The sequence below is a fragment of the Spinacia oleracea genome, chromosome 6, assembly GCF_020520425.1.
Source record: "Spinacia oleracea cultivar Varoflay chromosome 6, BTI_SOV_V1, whole genome shotgun sequence".
Classification (NCBI taxonomy): Eukaryota; Viridiplantae; Streptophyta; class Magnoliopsida; order Caryophyllales; family Amaranthaceae; genus Spinacia; species Spinacia oleracea.
In genome coordinates, this window is record NC_079492.1 from 128,301,552 (window position 1) to 128,318,316 (window position 16,765).

General features: G+C 35.8%; 2 protein-coding genes across 3 annotated transcripts; one reads left to right on the forward strand and one right to left on the reverse strand.

Annotated features, from left to right (window-relative positions):
• The first annotated feature begins 2,524 nt into the window (after nt 1-2,524).
• On the forward strand, nt 2,525-5,438 carry LOC110788205 (plasmodesmata-located protein 3). Of its 2 annotated transcripts, XM_021992850.2 has the most exons (3): nt 2,525-3,353; nt 4,926-4,981; nt 5,071-5,163. In XM_021992850.2, the coding sequence occupies exons 1-2, from the start codon at nt 2,603-2,605 to the stop codon at nt 4,934-4,936; spliced, it is 762 nt and encodes a 253-aa protein (XP_021848542.1). In that variant the 5' UTR covers nt 2,525-2,602; the 3' UTR covers nt 4,937-4,981; nt 5,071-5,163. The 2 variants fall into 2 exon arrangements, with proteins under 2 accessions (XP_021848542.1, XP_021848535.1); XM_021992843.2 differs by lacking the exon at nt 4,926-4,981 and having other exon boundaries at nt 2,527-3,353; nt 5,071-5,438.
• Nucleotides 5,439-5,635: 197 nt separating this feature from the next.
• On the reverse strand, nt 5,636-15,224 carry LOC110788196 (pre-mRNA-processing factor 39-1). Its single transcript, XM_021992831.2, has 14 exons — nt 15,048-15,224; nt 13,471-13,945; nt 12,915-13,018; nt 12,064-12,293; nt 11,324-11,491; nt 10,010-10,376; nt 9,354-9,497; nt 8,348-8,500; nt 8,143-8,259; nt 7,664-7,744; nt 7,356-7,505; nt 6,482-6,775; nt 6,286-6,393; nt 5,636-6,101 (listed from the first exon to the last, which is right to left on the reverse strand). The coding sequence occupies exons 2-14, from the start codon at nt 13,910-13,912 to the stop codon at nt 5,994-5,996; spliced, it is 2,466 nt and encodes an 821-aa protein (XP_021848523.1). The 5' UTR covers nt 13,913-13,945; nt 15,048-15,224; the 3' UTR covers nt 5,636-5,993.
• Between the last annotated feature and the right edge of the window lie 1,541 nt (nt 15,225-16,765).

Genomic DNA, 16,765 nt, shown 5'->3' on the forward strand with positions numbered 1-16,765 from the left:
TCTTCTTCTTTTCTCCCTCTCTGGCATAAGTTCTAGAAACTCCATCTCACACCCAAATGTGACATTGTGTGTTGAGAGTTGTGTAAAACTTAGGGAACGAATCAATGAATATAATTGTGCATCCCAGTTGCACCGAATCTCGTTTTCAAGACAATGGTTTGGTTACCACGGCACAACAAGTTCCGTAAGTCCTACTAGATAGTCAGATAGGTACTATTTTAAAAAGATTAGAAATACTTAAAACACTCGATGTCATTCTTTCTTAAGATATAAGCATATCTTAGAATGCAAGATATGATTATTATTTTTACCTCCAATAATATAACAACTTTTTACTAACTTTTAAAGTACATTTATAGAGTGAACATAAGATGTATACAAATGCTCCATGGCACACGCAATTTACAAAAAGGAAAAATGTCAAGGGTGTCATATACGGAGTATACATCTTCTCCTTTGGCTCCTCGCCCCTTGGATGAGCAACATATATGGTATCTCTATATGGGATGCTGCTGGAGAAGTCGTGACACGTGAGCCAACTTGACTCATCATACGTCAAAACACGTCCTATATAAAGATCTACCTATTATTATCTTAATATTTTTAAATTTTATAATTAAGATTATCATATACCACAATTACGTATTTACTTAAGAAAACACGGTAATAATTGTCTCAACCTTGTTCTCGAGCTCACTTAAAGATCGAGGTACATACCAAATGGCTCTTTTTTTTCCCTTATTGACTAGGTTTACTTATTTGATAAACGAATAAAATTAATAAAGCGAGAAAAAGACACTATTAAATATACTCGATTCTAAATAATACCAAAAACAAACTAGATAAAATTGATTCGTGGTAACATAATCAAACTATATGGATAATTGGAAAGTAACTATGAATATGAATTATCAAAACTTAGCCATGAAGTAATAGAAGTTGGAACCCCACATTTAATTTGTGATTCATGCATGACTTCAACATGCAATATTGGAAACTTGATTACTTGCTTTTATAGTACAGTACTCGAAGCCCAATTAAAGGTCCAAAACTAGTGAACATACATTAACCTCAAGCCACTTTCAACAACAAAGGATAAAAAGAGAGCTTACCAAAAAAAAATGAAACTAAAAGATAGCCAACCTAATTAGAAGTTGACCTATGAAAATTGAAGACTAATATTGGTAACTAAACAAAATACCTATTCATGATTAAGGAACACAAGCCTAAGCCAACAATTACAAATTGACAACCCATTGTAAAGAAAGGGGTGTGAATCAAAAGCTTCATCTAATGTCACCACCCACTTATCTCAATCAAATAATCGACTTTACATACAAAGCTACACAAGAGGCCAGTTTGACAATTCAATGCACATGAACATTAACTTCATATGGAGTCTAATTGTACAAACCAGCTAGTGTATGGATCGAGTGATGTCCCTGATTGATTACTTATATATTAGATTGTATTCTTTTACATCGATATGCATTCGTATGAAACCAGATGTGCTCGTTTAGAAATAATTTTGAAAGTTTATTTTGAAACTTGAGTTTTGTCTTTTTTATTATTAAAATTCGCAGTACTAACGATATATATACTGTATATTTATGTGGAGTATGAAAGCAGTAGTACATTAACAGACTGACTCCATTGGTAAAACCTTTAATTAAAATTGACTTGACTCCAAGCTAAGGTTACGACAAGTCTATAACCAGATTCTTTTGTTAATAGGTGCATGACTAGCATGAGAGATTGAGGGGTATCACATGGCATCAAAACTTTGGTATAGATGACTCTAACAACTTACTTACTTAGTATTTGATAAACAATATTGATGGTAGGGCGATAATGGTACTATATAAAATTGTGAGTATTTTCTCATATTAATTCTTAATAATAGTTAGAGATGCGATAATATTGATTGAGAATGAACTTTACCAAGAGAAAAGAAACATATTTGAAGATGTACTTTTGACATAAAAATTTCCTTCTAAATTACACGCAAACTTATTATCTTCATTTTAAGCGTTGTTTGGTTGGCATATAAAAAGTTAAAAACATAGGAAGTTAGAATTCCTCGAAATTGCAAAGTATGTGAGTTATTTAGTTGATAAAATTTTGGTGAACGGGAGGAGTGAAACTTCCTACGAATTTCAACTTCCCACAAAATGGGGGATTTACTTCCCATCAAGCAAGCAACTTTTGAAAATTCCAATAAATTTAATTAAGCAACTCATTTCCTATGCATTTGAATTTAATTACCTTCATGGCTTTATTCAAGTAATCAACCATATTATAGTGTGTTTACATGATTGCAAACTGTACTTAAACGCGCAAAGCAGTGATTATAGACTAATCAAAATCAAAACGAAAACCAAAAACCTCATTGAGTATTCAGACCATAAATTCTGCAAACAAAGCAAATACATAAAAGCCCAAAAAGACACAAAAAACCCATAATAAAATTAAATAAATGAACACCCCCTTTTACTTTCCAATTTAGACCCACTTTAAACCCCACCAAAAAAAAACAAAATTACCCACCATAAATTGAAACATACCCTATAATTATTTTCAAAATCCCAAAAAAATTACTAAAATGGATACTCAATTTTCAATCTCACAAGTTCAAATTTTCATTTTCTCTATCCTCCTCTGTTCTTCCTCTGCTTCAACAGACTACACAAATTTGGTTTACAGAGGATGTGCAAACCAAAAATTCCCAGAGCCATCTGGTTTGTACACCCAAAACCTAAAATCCCTCTTCAATTCCCTGAATACACAATCTCAGACAACCAATTTCAGCAAAACAACCGCGGGAGACGGCACCGAAACCGCCATTTTTGGGCTTTACCAGTGCAGGGGAGACTTAAACTCAGTAGACTGCAACAATTGCGTAAGCCAGTTTCCAAAATTTGCAAGGAAATATTGCGGTAGTAACTCCATTGCAGTGAGAATTCAGCTAGTTGGGTGTTACATGAGGTATGAAATTGTGGGGTATCAGCAGATTTCGAGCACTGAATTGCTGTATAAGTACTGTAAAAAGGGTGGTGGCGGTGGTGGTGGGGGTGGGTTTGAAGGGAAGAGGGATAAGGCGTTTGAAGAGGTGGAGAGTGGGGTAGTGAGTGGTGGTGGATTCTATGCGGCGAGTTATGCGGCGGTTTATGTGGTGGGACAGTGTGAGGGAGATTTGGTGGGGAGTGAATGTGGGGAGTGTGTGAAAACAGGGTTGGAGAGAGTGAAAGCTGAGTGTGGGGATGCTGTTTCTGGGCAAGTCTATTTAAATCAGTGTTATATTAGCTACACCTACTATCCTAATGGGGTCGATGGGGAGAAAGCTTCTTCACCAGGCAAGTATTACTTCTTTTTACTTCGTTTTTTTTAAAAATATTCTTTTATTGGTGCGGTATTAACAGTCACACATACTATATCAGAATGATCGGAAAAATGGTCACTTTCTATAAATCAAATGAATCCTCACTTAAATGTGTCTCCAATATGGATGAGATAATAGTTGTAGAAGGCGTTTTAGTGGAATGGTGATAAATGTTTTGTTATGGGGGGTTACGTCAATGTGAGTATAGATATTTGTGATTAGAGGAAAGGATATTATTTATAGAAGAACAAATGCATATCCAACTTGATACATGACTAGTGGACTACACCGATTGAAGTAAGGCTCCGTTTTGTAGAGCGTAAAACATTTTCATGGAACCTTTTTAATCATTTTACGTTGTTTGGTTGGGTAAGGGATGAAAAACAATTTTCCATTACTCTCTCAAAGATGGAAAACCCTTTTCCATTTGAAAGGGAGGGAAAACACTTTTCCTTTTTTCCTCCTTACCTCCCTCTCCTCTCTTTCCCTCAATTTTCACCATCCTCTCTCATTTTCCGCGTATAACTTGATTTATTAATAGAAATGCGTGAAACTAGTCTTTTTACGGTATTTTGGAAAACTTTTGCCCAAAATTATATCTTTTATATTTTAAGAACAGTTTAATATTAAAAAATTTACTTCATATTTAAATAATTGGACGGTTCAATAACTAGAAATGATAATCCATGCAAATATGTAAAGATGAATAGGTTTTTAAAAAGAATGCATGTTTGAGTTGAGTGGAAGAGCGGGAGGAAAATACTTTAAGATGCAAAAAAGTGAAGAGCACAATAGTAGGTTTTGGAATTGAATATTAGACATGTCCTTGAGATGAAGATAGGAGGATCCATCAATCATTATCCATCCAAACTTAATTAGGAAATACAAGTATTGGATTATCTGTCCCATTAAAATAATCTTGGTGTCATAATCCAACTTTATAAAAAGCCCTAGGTGAAAGTTTACAACAATCACAATCGAAATGTGAAATGGTTTTGACTGGTTGATTATGAATTAAGCAATCCCAAGGTGTTTAGAACGTTCTTTCATGTAGTAGAAGCTTTTTGCAAACAAATTTAAAGCCTTTTGGTAAATGATCTTAGAATTCTTTGACTATATTTTTTAAAATCTTGACTTTTAGCTTCTTAGACAAGAGAGTAGTTTATTGGCAGAAAATAATATAATTTTGAAAAAAATTATACCCTTTTATTATGCGTGTCTACGTGAGTAAAGTCGATTGTTAAATACGAGTATAATCAATTTGAGCATTGTAAAACACTAGAACATGACGCAAATATACTTCACACTTCGTATAAGCCAAACACTTTGCTACTCAATTATTCTTTTCGTCTCCTATTGTTTGTCACATCCTTCTTAAGATGTCCCTTTGAGTTCGCTACTTTGAATAATAAGTTTTTTCGTACACAATCAGCACTGTTACTATGTCGTTTCTTAAAAACAAAATTTTATAATATGCTTTGATTTTGACTATAAAGTAGTGTTGGAACGTATATGAAAAACCATAACTTGACGTATTTTTTTGTAGTTACAAAATGACGAATTCATTTCGATCCATCCTAAAAAAAGAGTTTAAATTTAAGAGTAATACTCTGCCTTTTCTTTTTGTACTTTTTTAAGTACTTCATTTTTTTCCTTTGGATATTATTAAATTTGATTTTCAATATTTCCAGGGACAAGGCACGGCACTGCAAAAACAGTGGCGATAGTGCTGGGAGGAACTGCAGCAGCAGGTTTTGTGGCTGTTATACTGCTATTTACCAAATCAGTGTTCAAGAAAAAATCTTCAAAATTTCATCATTATGAAGGATAACCGTATTAAGAGTATAAAACTATTAAAATAACTACCATTTAGTAGTTATTCACGCTGTTTAATTTATGATGTATATAGACAACTAGCTTCTACTAGTTTAGATTATCATAGTTCAGTTCTGCAAATTCAATAGATTAGATGATGAAAGATATAAACTTTTTGGGAAAATTATCCCTAAGATTAATGTACTTATGTCATTTTCTAATGTGATCAACTAATCCCTTCAAAGTGCACATCATATATTTTACAAAGAACGACACTGTTAAACAGTTAGCAGCTGCCCCAAAATTACACACATAAAACCCGAAGCACAGGGCATCAAGCAGAGCTGGTGCACCCTTGCAAATTAAACAGCCGATGTGACGTTAATGCTTAAATTAGTTTACACCATTTCTGTCGTTCATCCAAAACTATCGAGCAGCAGATAATCAATTTGGCAATTAGTATACGCATTAGAGATGAAAATAGAACAATACAAGCAATAGTCACACTGTTCTTTTGTGCTTTTTACTAAACTATCCTAGACTAGAAAATTGATCGGAATACCAAAAACCAAGGAACATATGTTCTCTCTACAATCTTGCAGATTGTAAAATTTGACATCCCTAACCAGATATCCTAATCCTACCTCCCACCGAAAAGGAACAACATTTTCTTCCATCTGTCACCAGCGGTAAGTACAACAGAAAATGGTGCCTCACTGCCAAATATGCTGAAAAAAGTGGGAAGATCATGCAGCCGGACATACAACTCACAACTCACGAGAGAATAAACGTGACCATTTCAATAATAATTTCCATAATATGCTTGAGGAACAGCACCAGGTTGAGCTGGAGCTGTGGCTGCTGCTACTGGCGCCACTGGTGCCACATAAGATTGTTGAGGGTAGGCCTGTTAAGAAAACATCATTTTACACAGTTGAGATATGTTTGCCGAAAATTGAACATTCAAATTACACCTACAGCAGCGTTGAGTAAAATCACATAAACCTAACTCAAAACTGAAGTTTATTATAAAGAAGCATTATTCCATTCTTCACAAATAGCGACATCACAATTCACAATCTCTCATATACCTGTGCTGGATAAGTTGAAGGGTAAGCGCCATAAGCAGCTGTTTGTGGTACTGCTGCAGGGGCCGGTTGAGGGGCATAGCTGCTACCATAGTATCCACTATATGCAGCCTAACATAAAAAATTCAAAGAACCATATTGTTAATTACTTATAAAAGAGTATTTTCCTCTCAGATCTTGCTTATAACTAGGGACATACCTGTTGGGCATAGGCCGAGTTATATGGCTGTGCTGCAGTCTGAGCGGCTTGTGGCCATTGTTGAGCCTGAGTCCCATAGCCTGTTGCCCATTGATTTTGAGTAGTTGGGTATGCTGATGGGGCTGCTGAAGGCACACCCGAGTATGATTTTGCAATCTTTGCCTTGTCTGAAGTCATAAAATCATCAGCATTACGCTTTCTCGACTCTGATGGTCTCCTATGGCGCAAGAACAGCTTGGCATGTCGATCTTTAGCCTTCTTTATGGATTGTACGTCACCAAAAAGATCCAGAAACTGCAAATTCATTTACACAACATCATAACAATGACTTCACAGATAGCCTTTCACAGAAATAGAATCAAGTCCCAGAATAATCTTCATCAGTCCTCCAAAAGCAGGTTAACCTCAACTTATTGTAGTAGGTCGTGCCTTGGCGCAATGGTGAAGGGTCTACTTGCTATCCGCTAGGTCAGGGAGGGCACAGAGAAATGAGTTTCATAGTTATTCAATGAATGACTCATATGTTTGTCTTCGTATTCTTCAAGTCGAGATAGAAAAGTGTGTGTGTGTGTGGGGGGGGGGGGGGGGGGGGGGGGTTGTCAAAATAACTATCCATCTGTGGTCACTTCAAGAATAGTTGATGTCCTAACTACATGTTAAGATAAAAAAAATCCTCAACCATCACATAAGAGGGAGAGGGGGTTGAGACGTTGAGTGGGACACCAGACAAACTGAAGTCTGTTCAAACCCAGCTCAGTACCTTCAACCGTAAAAAATATCCTAAGACTCCTAACTAAAGTAGAAGCACAAAAAAAGAAAAGAACTCATTGTCCACATCTTTCATAAAAAATACGGAGTAGAAATTAGAAGTTACCTCCAAATATATACTCGATAATTCTTCTCTTTCAAGTACACTGGCAGTATCAGCATTATCAGGTGTTGGAGCCAAGTACTTATCAACCAAGGAATCCATGTAATCAATTTGCTTTGGAAGCGACTGGATGGATTCTAGGTGAATCAATGCCTGAATGATTGAAATAACTCTGTAATTAGAGCAGCAAAAGAATATCCCTTTCTCAGTCCCAACTTTAGCTGAAATTTAGGACAGCTAAAGGTTTTGTTGGTCTTTCTTAAAGGTTTCCTATTTGGTCTTAGCAGTAGGATGGCTTAGATAAAATGTACCTCCAAAAGTGGCTTTGATGATTGGACATGTTCTAGTGCTCCAACAAGAATGTCTCGAGCTTTTTCTTTATTTCCATAAACCTATCAGAAAAAAGCAAGATAAAAAAATTGTTAGCTTCATATGAGCTTTTTCTTAAGAGCTTAGAACACGACACGTAGTGAAACCTTAATGTGAATGAATAATTTAGCACACATTTTTAAATGAGGGAAGCAATAAGATTGCCCGCTGAGAAGGTCAGAGGTTTACAGCATCTACAAGGATCAAACAGAAAAGAAATCGTCTACCCAACCTAGCTTTTGGGACAAGTTAGAGTGATTTTTTTATTTCCAATCCAACACTATGATGCTGATGCTGATCCTGATTGCCAACAATTTTAGGAGAGATCACAATCCAAACTACCTTGCAAAAGACTCAATACTCCGTATACGTTGATGCAAACTTAAGCCGGCAAGGAGCGGCAAGACAATATGTAACCTACCAGGTAAACAAACCGAGAATATTGGGCAAACAGCATTGGTAAGGCTTGCGAATGTTCTTTTCCTTTCTCAATGGCAATAGCTTGTTCATATAATGAGAAAGCATCTTCCATATTTCCCTGATATTTGGAAAGAAGAAATGATTAGAAAACAACTTCAGATAATGAGCAACGATAATAAGCTAAACACCTTTGAAGAGATTATTACCAGCCTCCTTTCCATGTTTGCATGTTCAATGGTGGCCTCCAATAGCCCAGGAGAAATCTCAGTATGCACAAGCTGATAGGCACCACGAGCTCCAGGAACATCACCACGTTGCTCTTTGATGCGAGCAGTAAAAAGGTGAATCTCAGGTTGCCTCTGCATACAAGTAAATAAATTCAAATTGATTCATAAAAACTCTTGATATCCTTGAGTAAATAAGCATATACGAAGTATAATTTAAAGTTAATCCTAGAAAGACAAGTCAATGAGATGTTATACCATTTGAATTTATGACACAAACTAGTTGTGGAATGAAACTAAATATTTAATGAACCAGCATAGCTTTGAGACAATAGAACCAAGTAACCAACCATTTACTCTCACTTTCAGTCATTCTGCTACTGACCCTAAAACAACAAAAGCAATACAGTTGTGATTTAGATTCAGCTTTACATTTATCCTGCTGTTTCTAGTTATTACATACTATTTTATTTGACACACTAAACATGCACAATCATAAGCCCTGTATATCTAAGTTATCTACCTTTGGACACTGCATTAGAAGCCATACCTATAATCTAACCTATGTACTCCCTCCGTCCCTACAAGATTGCCCCAATTTTCTTTTTGGTCCGCCCCTTTGAGTTTACCCCATACCAATTTATAGTATGTGGTCCTCACATGTCTCCTCTCACACACTATTATTTAATTTAGCAAAACGACAAGATTACCAACCCATTTGCTTTTTTTTTTTTTTTTTTTGCATTCTTCCTTAATAAAATGAAAAGTGTGGTTTGGGGCAGATCTTTTAGGGACGGAGGAGTGCATACTAAAATGGTTGCTTAAATATCTGCAAATGGAGACAAACTTCTTTAAAGAGAAAAACTGTTGCCCAAAAGTCAAAATAATTTGGAACATTAAGGCTAAGTGTATATTATTTACAACAATACAAGAATAGCAATAGGCTATACATAAGAGCAAAGCAGAAAACCACGAAAGAAATTCCTACCTTAACAAAAACTTGGGTAGCACGTGCAAGTGCGTTATCAGCAAGATCGATGCTTCCACTTCCTTCCATAAACATAACGTATCTTATCCAATACTCGGGATAATTAGCACATGCTACTAGGCATCTTTCATATAGCTTGAAGATCTGACTTGCAAAATAGCAACACATCAACCATTGCAACAGACGTTACAAATATATCCAAAATTCAGACAATAATTAAGGAAGGAAATAGAATCAAGACAGAGATGCGCATAAGAAATACTCCATTGGTGGATAAAGGGAGGCCCCTCAACATCAAAGGAGGGACCCTCCATGCCTGACAGATACATGGTTAGGATAAGAAGATACCTGCATTCATAACATTGGAATTTTTAAAATAATAATATTTTATTAGACAACACATCATGAACCCAGAACATCGACTCACAATGAGGGGTTTGAAGTACTTAGCCTTATAGAAACCATATCGAATGCCCAGGCTTTAGTCTCAGTACAATATCCCGTTTTAATAGTTGCTTCATCAACCCGTTTAGCCAAAAATGCATACGGTGCAGCAGATATTACTTAACTGTAAGTCAATGTATAACAAGGAGGACAACTAAAGATCTAGTAAATTTAGGAATGGAGATATGATCATATGAAACAAATTCAGATACCTTGTTGAAGTCCCCTTCTCTTTCGATGAAATCAAGATAGTTGTGCCAATTTTCTAGTTCTGCATCATTCAAGGGCCGTACATGAAAGTATGGCCTTCTAATTGCTGTTTCAAAACCAATGATCTTAGAATCGAACTCCTTAGCTTTCTTATATATCTCTTCTCTAACTGTGATATATTTCTCCAACTCTTCGGCTTCTGTTAAACCAGCACTTACAGGTTTAGAAGATTCTTCCATTGCATCAGGATTAACCTCCTTTTCAGATTCTTGAACATCAATATCTGAATTGGCAGTAGCTGCTACTGTTGCAGCTTCTTCAGCAGTCCTTAGTTCTGCCAGAGGACGGCTGCCAGCTAGCTCCTTGAAACTGTAATACAGACATGTAGGCAAGCTTAATTATACAAGAAGCTAATGCTTAAATATATGCATTGACATAACCATCCAGAACACTCAGCACTAGTCAGATCCTGACACATCACACACCACAGTGCCTGAAAAAGCTGCATTGTTATCCTACAATAACTAAGACTCATATCCATATGAATCGAACTGTCAATTTCGCCAACGGAACTCCAGAAGATAATATAAGCACCAGTGTGACAATCTATTTATACATCACTCGAAAAGATTATTAAATTTGCACAAGGCAAGGGGGTCTAGTGAATGTATAGCCTACAATACCAATACTTCACCATTTTAAGATCATAAACATTTTAAAATGGGAGCAAATAATTATTTAGAACATTTTAAAATGTCACTTAGAATTACTTGATACTTGGCAAGAGGACAAGAATTTGGAACATTCATTTTATGACGGTCCGTCGGTTTAAATTTTTGTAAGAAATGGAATGTAGTAACGGAAGTCTCATCTCCAAAAATCTCTGAAAAGAGTGGAGGCAATTTGGTTGGATGCTTCAAGGACTTCAATCAGATTAGATGGGCACGAAACATCCAGCCCAATGAAAGCTGAAAAGACTCACGGTCATGGTTGATTTAGAACATGCGAGCAAGATAGAGAAAATAGACTACTTGAGAAGCTGCAAGTAGGTCAACCCTGTTTATAAATTGCCTTGTTTCACTTGTTTAAACTACGATTCAACCACTTGTTCATTTACAAGCACAATCACATAAAACCTGGCAGAAAATTCAAATTCCAGTTTAATTTCCCCAATTTCCTAACTTGGGTTCACGACATCCTAGTAAATCACTATAACTAATACAACCTACAATGATTAGCAATGGGTGATGAAGCATCTTGTAAAGAATTACTATCTTGAGTCATATCCATCAAAGGAAAGAAATTCAAAACCCCACCTTGTAAGATAGCGATCCAACTGTTGATTTGGATTCTCCAATATCCTAGTATATATTGAGGCAAGATGTGCCCACTGCTGCTGCGTATATTCATATTCAATATACTTATCCCAAAGAGGGTAAGACAAGTAATCTGTTCCAACATACGCCAATGCTCGCTCAAACAGCCTGCAACAAAAAGGAGAGCATGATGGGCATATCACACTTGAAAAACAACATGACCATTGTCTACAAAAGTCTAGTCTTTGGGAAAACAGCCCCAATATTTAGGATGATGATGAAAGCACTTAAGACCACAGGACACTTCCAAAGAGCTCAAATATGCTGCATTTACCTTCCTGTAAAAAACCTACTTCTCTGATATGGAGGTCATCTTATCTTAGCCCTTTAATGCACGAGATCTCCCCAGCAGCATTTTGAAAATTGATGCTCCACAAATAGTCAAAGTTAACAAGAACAATAATTTTCGAACTATGTGGATTACGAGATGACAGGAAATGTATTTGGGAGGGACATCCAGGGCATAACAGAACAAATTAAGAAGTAAAACACACTGCTATGAGTTTGCAAGTCAGACTATAGGTGAAACTCCCAAAACCTTTTCCACCATACACGTGAGAGTTCACTGTCGCAGCCACACCAAAATGGGGTTAGAGAGCAGAAAGGACCATATCCACAATTGGAAATCCAAGCACTCAAGGGGATCTATGAAAAACACTGACCACTGAGAGAAAATTTACCTTCTAACTGTGTCAGGGTCTCCGTATGTGGTAATCGTGAACCCGCAATAATGCAGCCAGATATCAACAGAATACGTCACCCCTTGAACTGCCCGTTCATACACCTCCACAACTTTGTTAATGTCTCCAAATCGTGCTTCGTGATCAGCGTACTTCTTCCAATAACCATAACACAAGGGGAACTCAGCAAGAAAAGCATCATACACTTTTCTAATTTTTAAGATATTGTCCTGCGGGTTAAAATCAAAAGGCCATGTTAAAATATCTGATCATAAAACTGCCACATTCTGTACCAGACGGCAAACACTAACAGAAGTGAAGTGTGATACTAATGCAAGCTGTCCTGGCTGCTTATTAAATATCCATTTCTTTAAGTAGTTTCACTTAAACCAACCTTTCGTGCAACAGACGCCTAAACAACTTAACTCTCAGTCTTTTTGGTCACACATTGCTAGCATGAAAATACACCTTTTCGTAACCAATGCATATGCGGGAAAGTTTATCAATGATTGAACTTTCAGCAAGTCTTAAAATCGCCAACGAATAATTACGATAAGCCTACAACAAATTATATGTGCTAAGATGCCAGAAACCCTGACATAGCTAACGGTCTACAAGCATCACTTATGCCACACCTAAAGAGAGAAAATGTCTCACTACCCAAAAGAAGATTGGTCCACAGTCCACCTAAGTTATAGAATTATGCCCACTTATTTCTTTGTGTAGCCACCCAATTGTAGCGTGTATGAAAGGTTGTCACATTACGTCATGGACAACAAAGAGAGACATCATACAAGATTAAAGAGAAGGGCTGAAAATCCATCAGAATTTGTTGAAACAACATATGATACCTGTGCCACCCTTTCTGTTTCTTCAATTAGTGACGTCCATACATTAAAATCTAACGAATTGGTTTTGACTATGCTCCATAAACGTTCTTCTTCAGCAGATAAAGCTAGAACAAAAAGTTAAAGAGTATATTAGCCAATCATAAAAAAGTTAAAGAGGAAACTGAAAAATAATCCAAGATGTTCACTACAATATGCTGACACAAAGAGACAATATTCATTAAAGCTTCAGCAGAATCCAATTTTCCAAATTGTTGGACAAATTATTGTTTAAGGGAACAACTAGTCCCAAAAGGGCCACAAAAGTTCAAGAAAAAGGAGTAGGAAAGATGATATAGAAAATGGTAAACCACAAAAAGTTAACTCTACTGTCATAACTAACAAAATAAACAAGCCATCTACATGCCCTTCATAGAAATGGACAGGCAACATGCGGAACAGGTGCTAAATCATCTACCATATACCAACATCTCTACAGTACCTTTGAGATATTTCGTGTATGTCATTTTAACTTTGACACGTTTATTAAAGATGAAAAGGCTGCAATTAGAAAAGATACCTGCACCATCTTCAAACTGTTGTTCAGCTGTTGTTGCTTGCACCTCATGGGAGCTAGAAATATTTCCATTTGGAAGACCAGCGACCATCCCATTCGCACTTGCATCATAAACAGCCGCCTGGTTTAATTCCATAGGAGTGCTTTCACCAGCTATAGAAGTCTGGTTCCCATCTTCTTCTCCAAGAGAAGGCCTTTCCTCATTAGAAGCTGCAGAAGCTTCTTGAGCAGTAGAAGTTGGATGAATGTGTGAATTTCCAGCATCAGAATTAGTACTTGCATATGCTGCATCAGCTGAACCTTCAACAGGCACATCATTCGTAGGAATTGCAGCATCACCAGGAGCATCTGACTTTATATCCATATGATCACTAGAATGATAAATACTGGATGTCTCATCCACAGCAGTAGATTGTTGAGCAACAACTGTTTCACTGTCGCCCATGCTTGATATTTAAATAAGTCTCCTTAAGTAACGCTGCAAAGACAAGAAAATATCCTTCATTAAGAACAAATATATAGAAACCAAAAGCTCGCTATGTGGATCTCATATTCTCATGGTCATACAATCATGCCAAGCTAATAGAAATTATGATCTTGTTTGAATGTGGAATGTTTTTATTCTTGTTAAGGCCAAACTACCTTCACTTTGGGAAAAATATATATATAACATATATATACAATGCAGCTAAAAAGGAGAGAAGACTAGAATCTTAAGCCACGTCGAGTTGGCAACCTCCAGAAGTACAAACTACTAAACACTATTTAGAAACAACGATTGGTCAGTAAGCTCGAGAACTTCATTCACATGGATAGAGAAACAAAAACGAAATCCCTTCCTTTGGCAATCTATAACATACAATCTAATAAGTAGGATAAATACTAAGCGCCATTCATGCTAATATTACCAAATAATGATAATATTTATTAATAAAGTGGCCAGAAAGGAACATCAAATGCATGCCACATAAACAAGTTGCAGAAATTCTTTCATTTTCTTTCTTTCCTGACCATCTGATTTCAATAAATTGGGCGTACGTGGGAATTGAACCAAGACTTTGCCAGGTTTGAGATCAAACAAATAAGCTCGGCTCGGGTTCCTGAGCTAAGGCATTCATTCCTTTGTTCTCCGTTACAATTTTCTTTTTAAAATTAGATTAGAATCTCAGTAACTCCTCAAACTTCTCAGATAATGACTTCTCCAAAATCATCTAACTTTAACCATAATATACTATTGAAATGATTAACAACATTAATAAACCTATCAAACTCCATCCATCGAACAATCGAAACCGAATTAGACCCCACAAAACCCTAATTTGGGAAATTGCTTTGTTTACTGACAAGGAAACATTAAAACCCTAAACCCACAAAATCAGTCCATGTTATTCGAATTAGACCCAAACACTCACTAATTAACCACATAAATCAGCACATAAACCACAAAATCATCAAATTGGAAGTTAAAAATTAAAAGTAAATTGAATGAAACAATCAACAAAAGAGATATATAAGATTGTTCACAAATATAATCGAGCTTAGACCAGATTATTTAGTAGAAGGATAGGCAAACAACATACCTTGGGAGTTGGGAGAGTCGGAGAGATACAAAGGAGTAGAGAGGATGAGGAAGAGTGTCGCGTTATACTTTGCTATTTTCTGCGATTCTGGGAAGAACAACCCGAACCTTTTTTTCTTTTTCTTTTTCTTTTTTAAATCAATCGGAAAGCTAACCCTAGCCGAGCATACTACGGCTTATTACGAGAATTGGTTTAATTTCAGTGTAACTTTATTGTACGAGGTTACTCCATGTGAATTTAATCAAATGATATTTACTTTGATCGGTAAGGAATTTTAAGAGAACTAGCTTTTGATCTCGTTCAATGAACGGGCAATTACATAGTTGTTGTTAAGCCGCCTTTGAATATTATATATTCACTTAAATACTTGGTCCATTCACGTACTATTTGTGTGACCCTACGGGTTCAATCAAGAGTAATCTGTGGATTAATATTATTAATTTTACTTGAACTGAAGCAGCTTCTAGCTAGTCATTCAGATCACTTGATCTCACTGAATTATTAACTTGTTAATTAATATTGAACCGCATTTATTAGACTTAGCATTAAATGCAAACTTGGACAAATGGCATTATTTCCTTCAATATTTGTGGTGCATTACTCTGAGCATACTTCTCTACCAATTTCTTCCGACAAATCATTAGCAGACTTAACATTCATGAGACTAGCAACAATACTTTCTTTCAAAGATTTAAGAATTAATCCAGCATCTAATCATATTATCATTCCTACCCCACTTAAAATACTCAACAGATTCAGGTGAAGGTTTAGGCAGTTTTTCGTTAATGTAGCCTAGTTTGTTCTTAGAGGCTAAACCAATTTTAGTACTCTTACTCCAGTTAATCTAGTTACCTTCATTGAAGACCATTGTTGCAATTTGTATTGTGTGATTGTCTGCTCTAGGCAGATAGTAAGGATCATGGTAGCCTACCAATTCCTTCTCTCTTTTTCTCCTTCATGTCCTCCTGCCATCTTCAGTCAGATTGATTCTTGCACAACTTCAAAGATCAAACCTTTCAATTCAAAATTAACTCTTTTCCCCAAGATCTTATCAACCTTGGTGCTCTGATACCATGAAGAAAGTTTTCACTTTCCATTCCAGTCAATAAATCAAATTAGAGAGTGTTTGTTTGGGTATCTTAACAACCTAGTTTTCTGTGTTTTATACTCAAAGGTTGCGCCTTTTATGCTTGTTTCTTACATGGTGTTTCACTCTCCCTAACCCTAATGCTATATATACATATATATATATATATATATATATATATATATATATATATATATATATATATACACAACATTACAACCTATGAGAAAAAGACAACAAAGAAGTAAATATTTACACAACATATGTGATCACAAACTGACAAAATAACAGCTATAATATCAGTGCACATGATCCCAGATCCCAAATGGATACAACATAGCTTTTCGAACACATAAATATTTAAGAATTGAATGAAGGGTAAGAGACAAATCTAAATATATTGGGGATTTGTGGTATAAGTTTGCAGTATATTTTTCCCAGTTAAATGAATAGTTGTTAAAAGTTGTAGTGGTGCTAATTGTTTCTGTTTCAAATTCTCAAAGAGAAAATACTACTGCATCAATTGGGTAAGTGGACTTGTATAATAACTTCTTCTTGGAAATAATAACGATATTAAAATATTTATTATGGGTAAATTACGAAGTGACTATATTTCTCTTATTGTTTTTAT

Coding starts and splice junctions, on each gene's coding strand:
- LOC110788205 (XM_021992843.2), top strand. CDS start 2,603: ATGGATACTCAATTTTCAATCTCACAAGTTCAAATTTTCATTTTCTCT. Junction 3,354..5,070: donor GGAGAAAGCTTCTTCACCAG/GCAAGTATTACT, acceptor CAATATTTCCAG/GGACAAGGCACGGCACTGCA.
- LOC110788196 (XM_021992831.2), bottom strand. CDS start 13,912: ATGGGCGACAGTGAAACAGTTGTTGCTCAACAATCTACTGCTGTGGAT. Junction 10,377..11,323: donor TTGGATCGCTATCTTACAAG/GTGGGGTTTTGA, acceptor TCTGTATTACAG/TTTCAAGGAGCTAGCTGGCA. Junction 6,102..6,285: donor CTTCAACTTATCCAGCACAG/GTATATGAGAGA, acceptor TTTTCTTAACAG/GCCTACCCTCAACAATCTTA.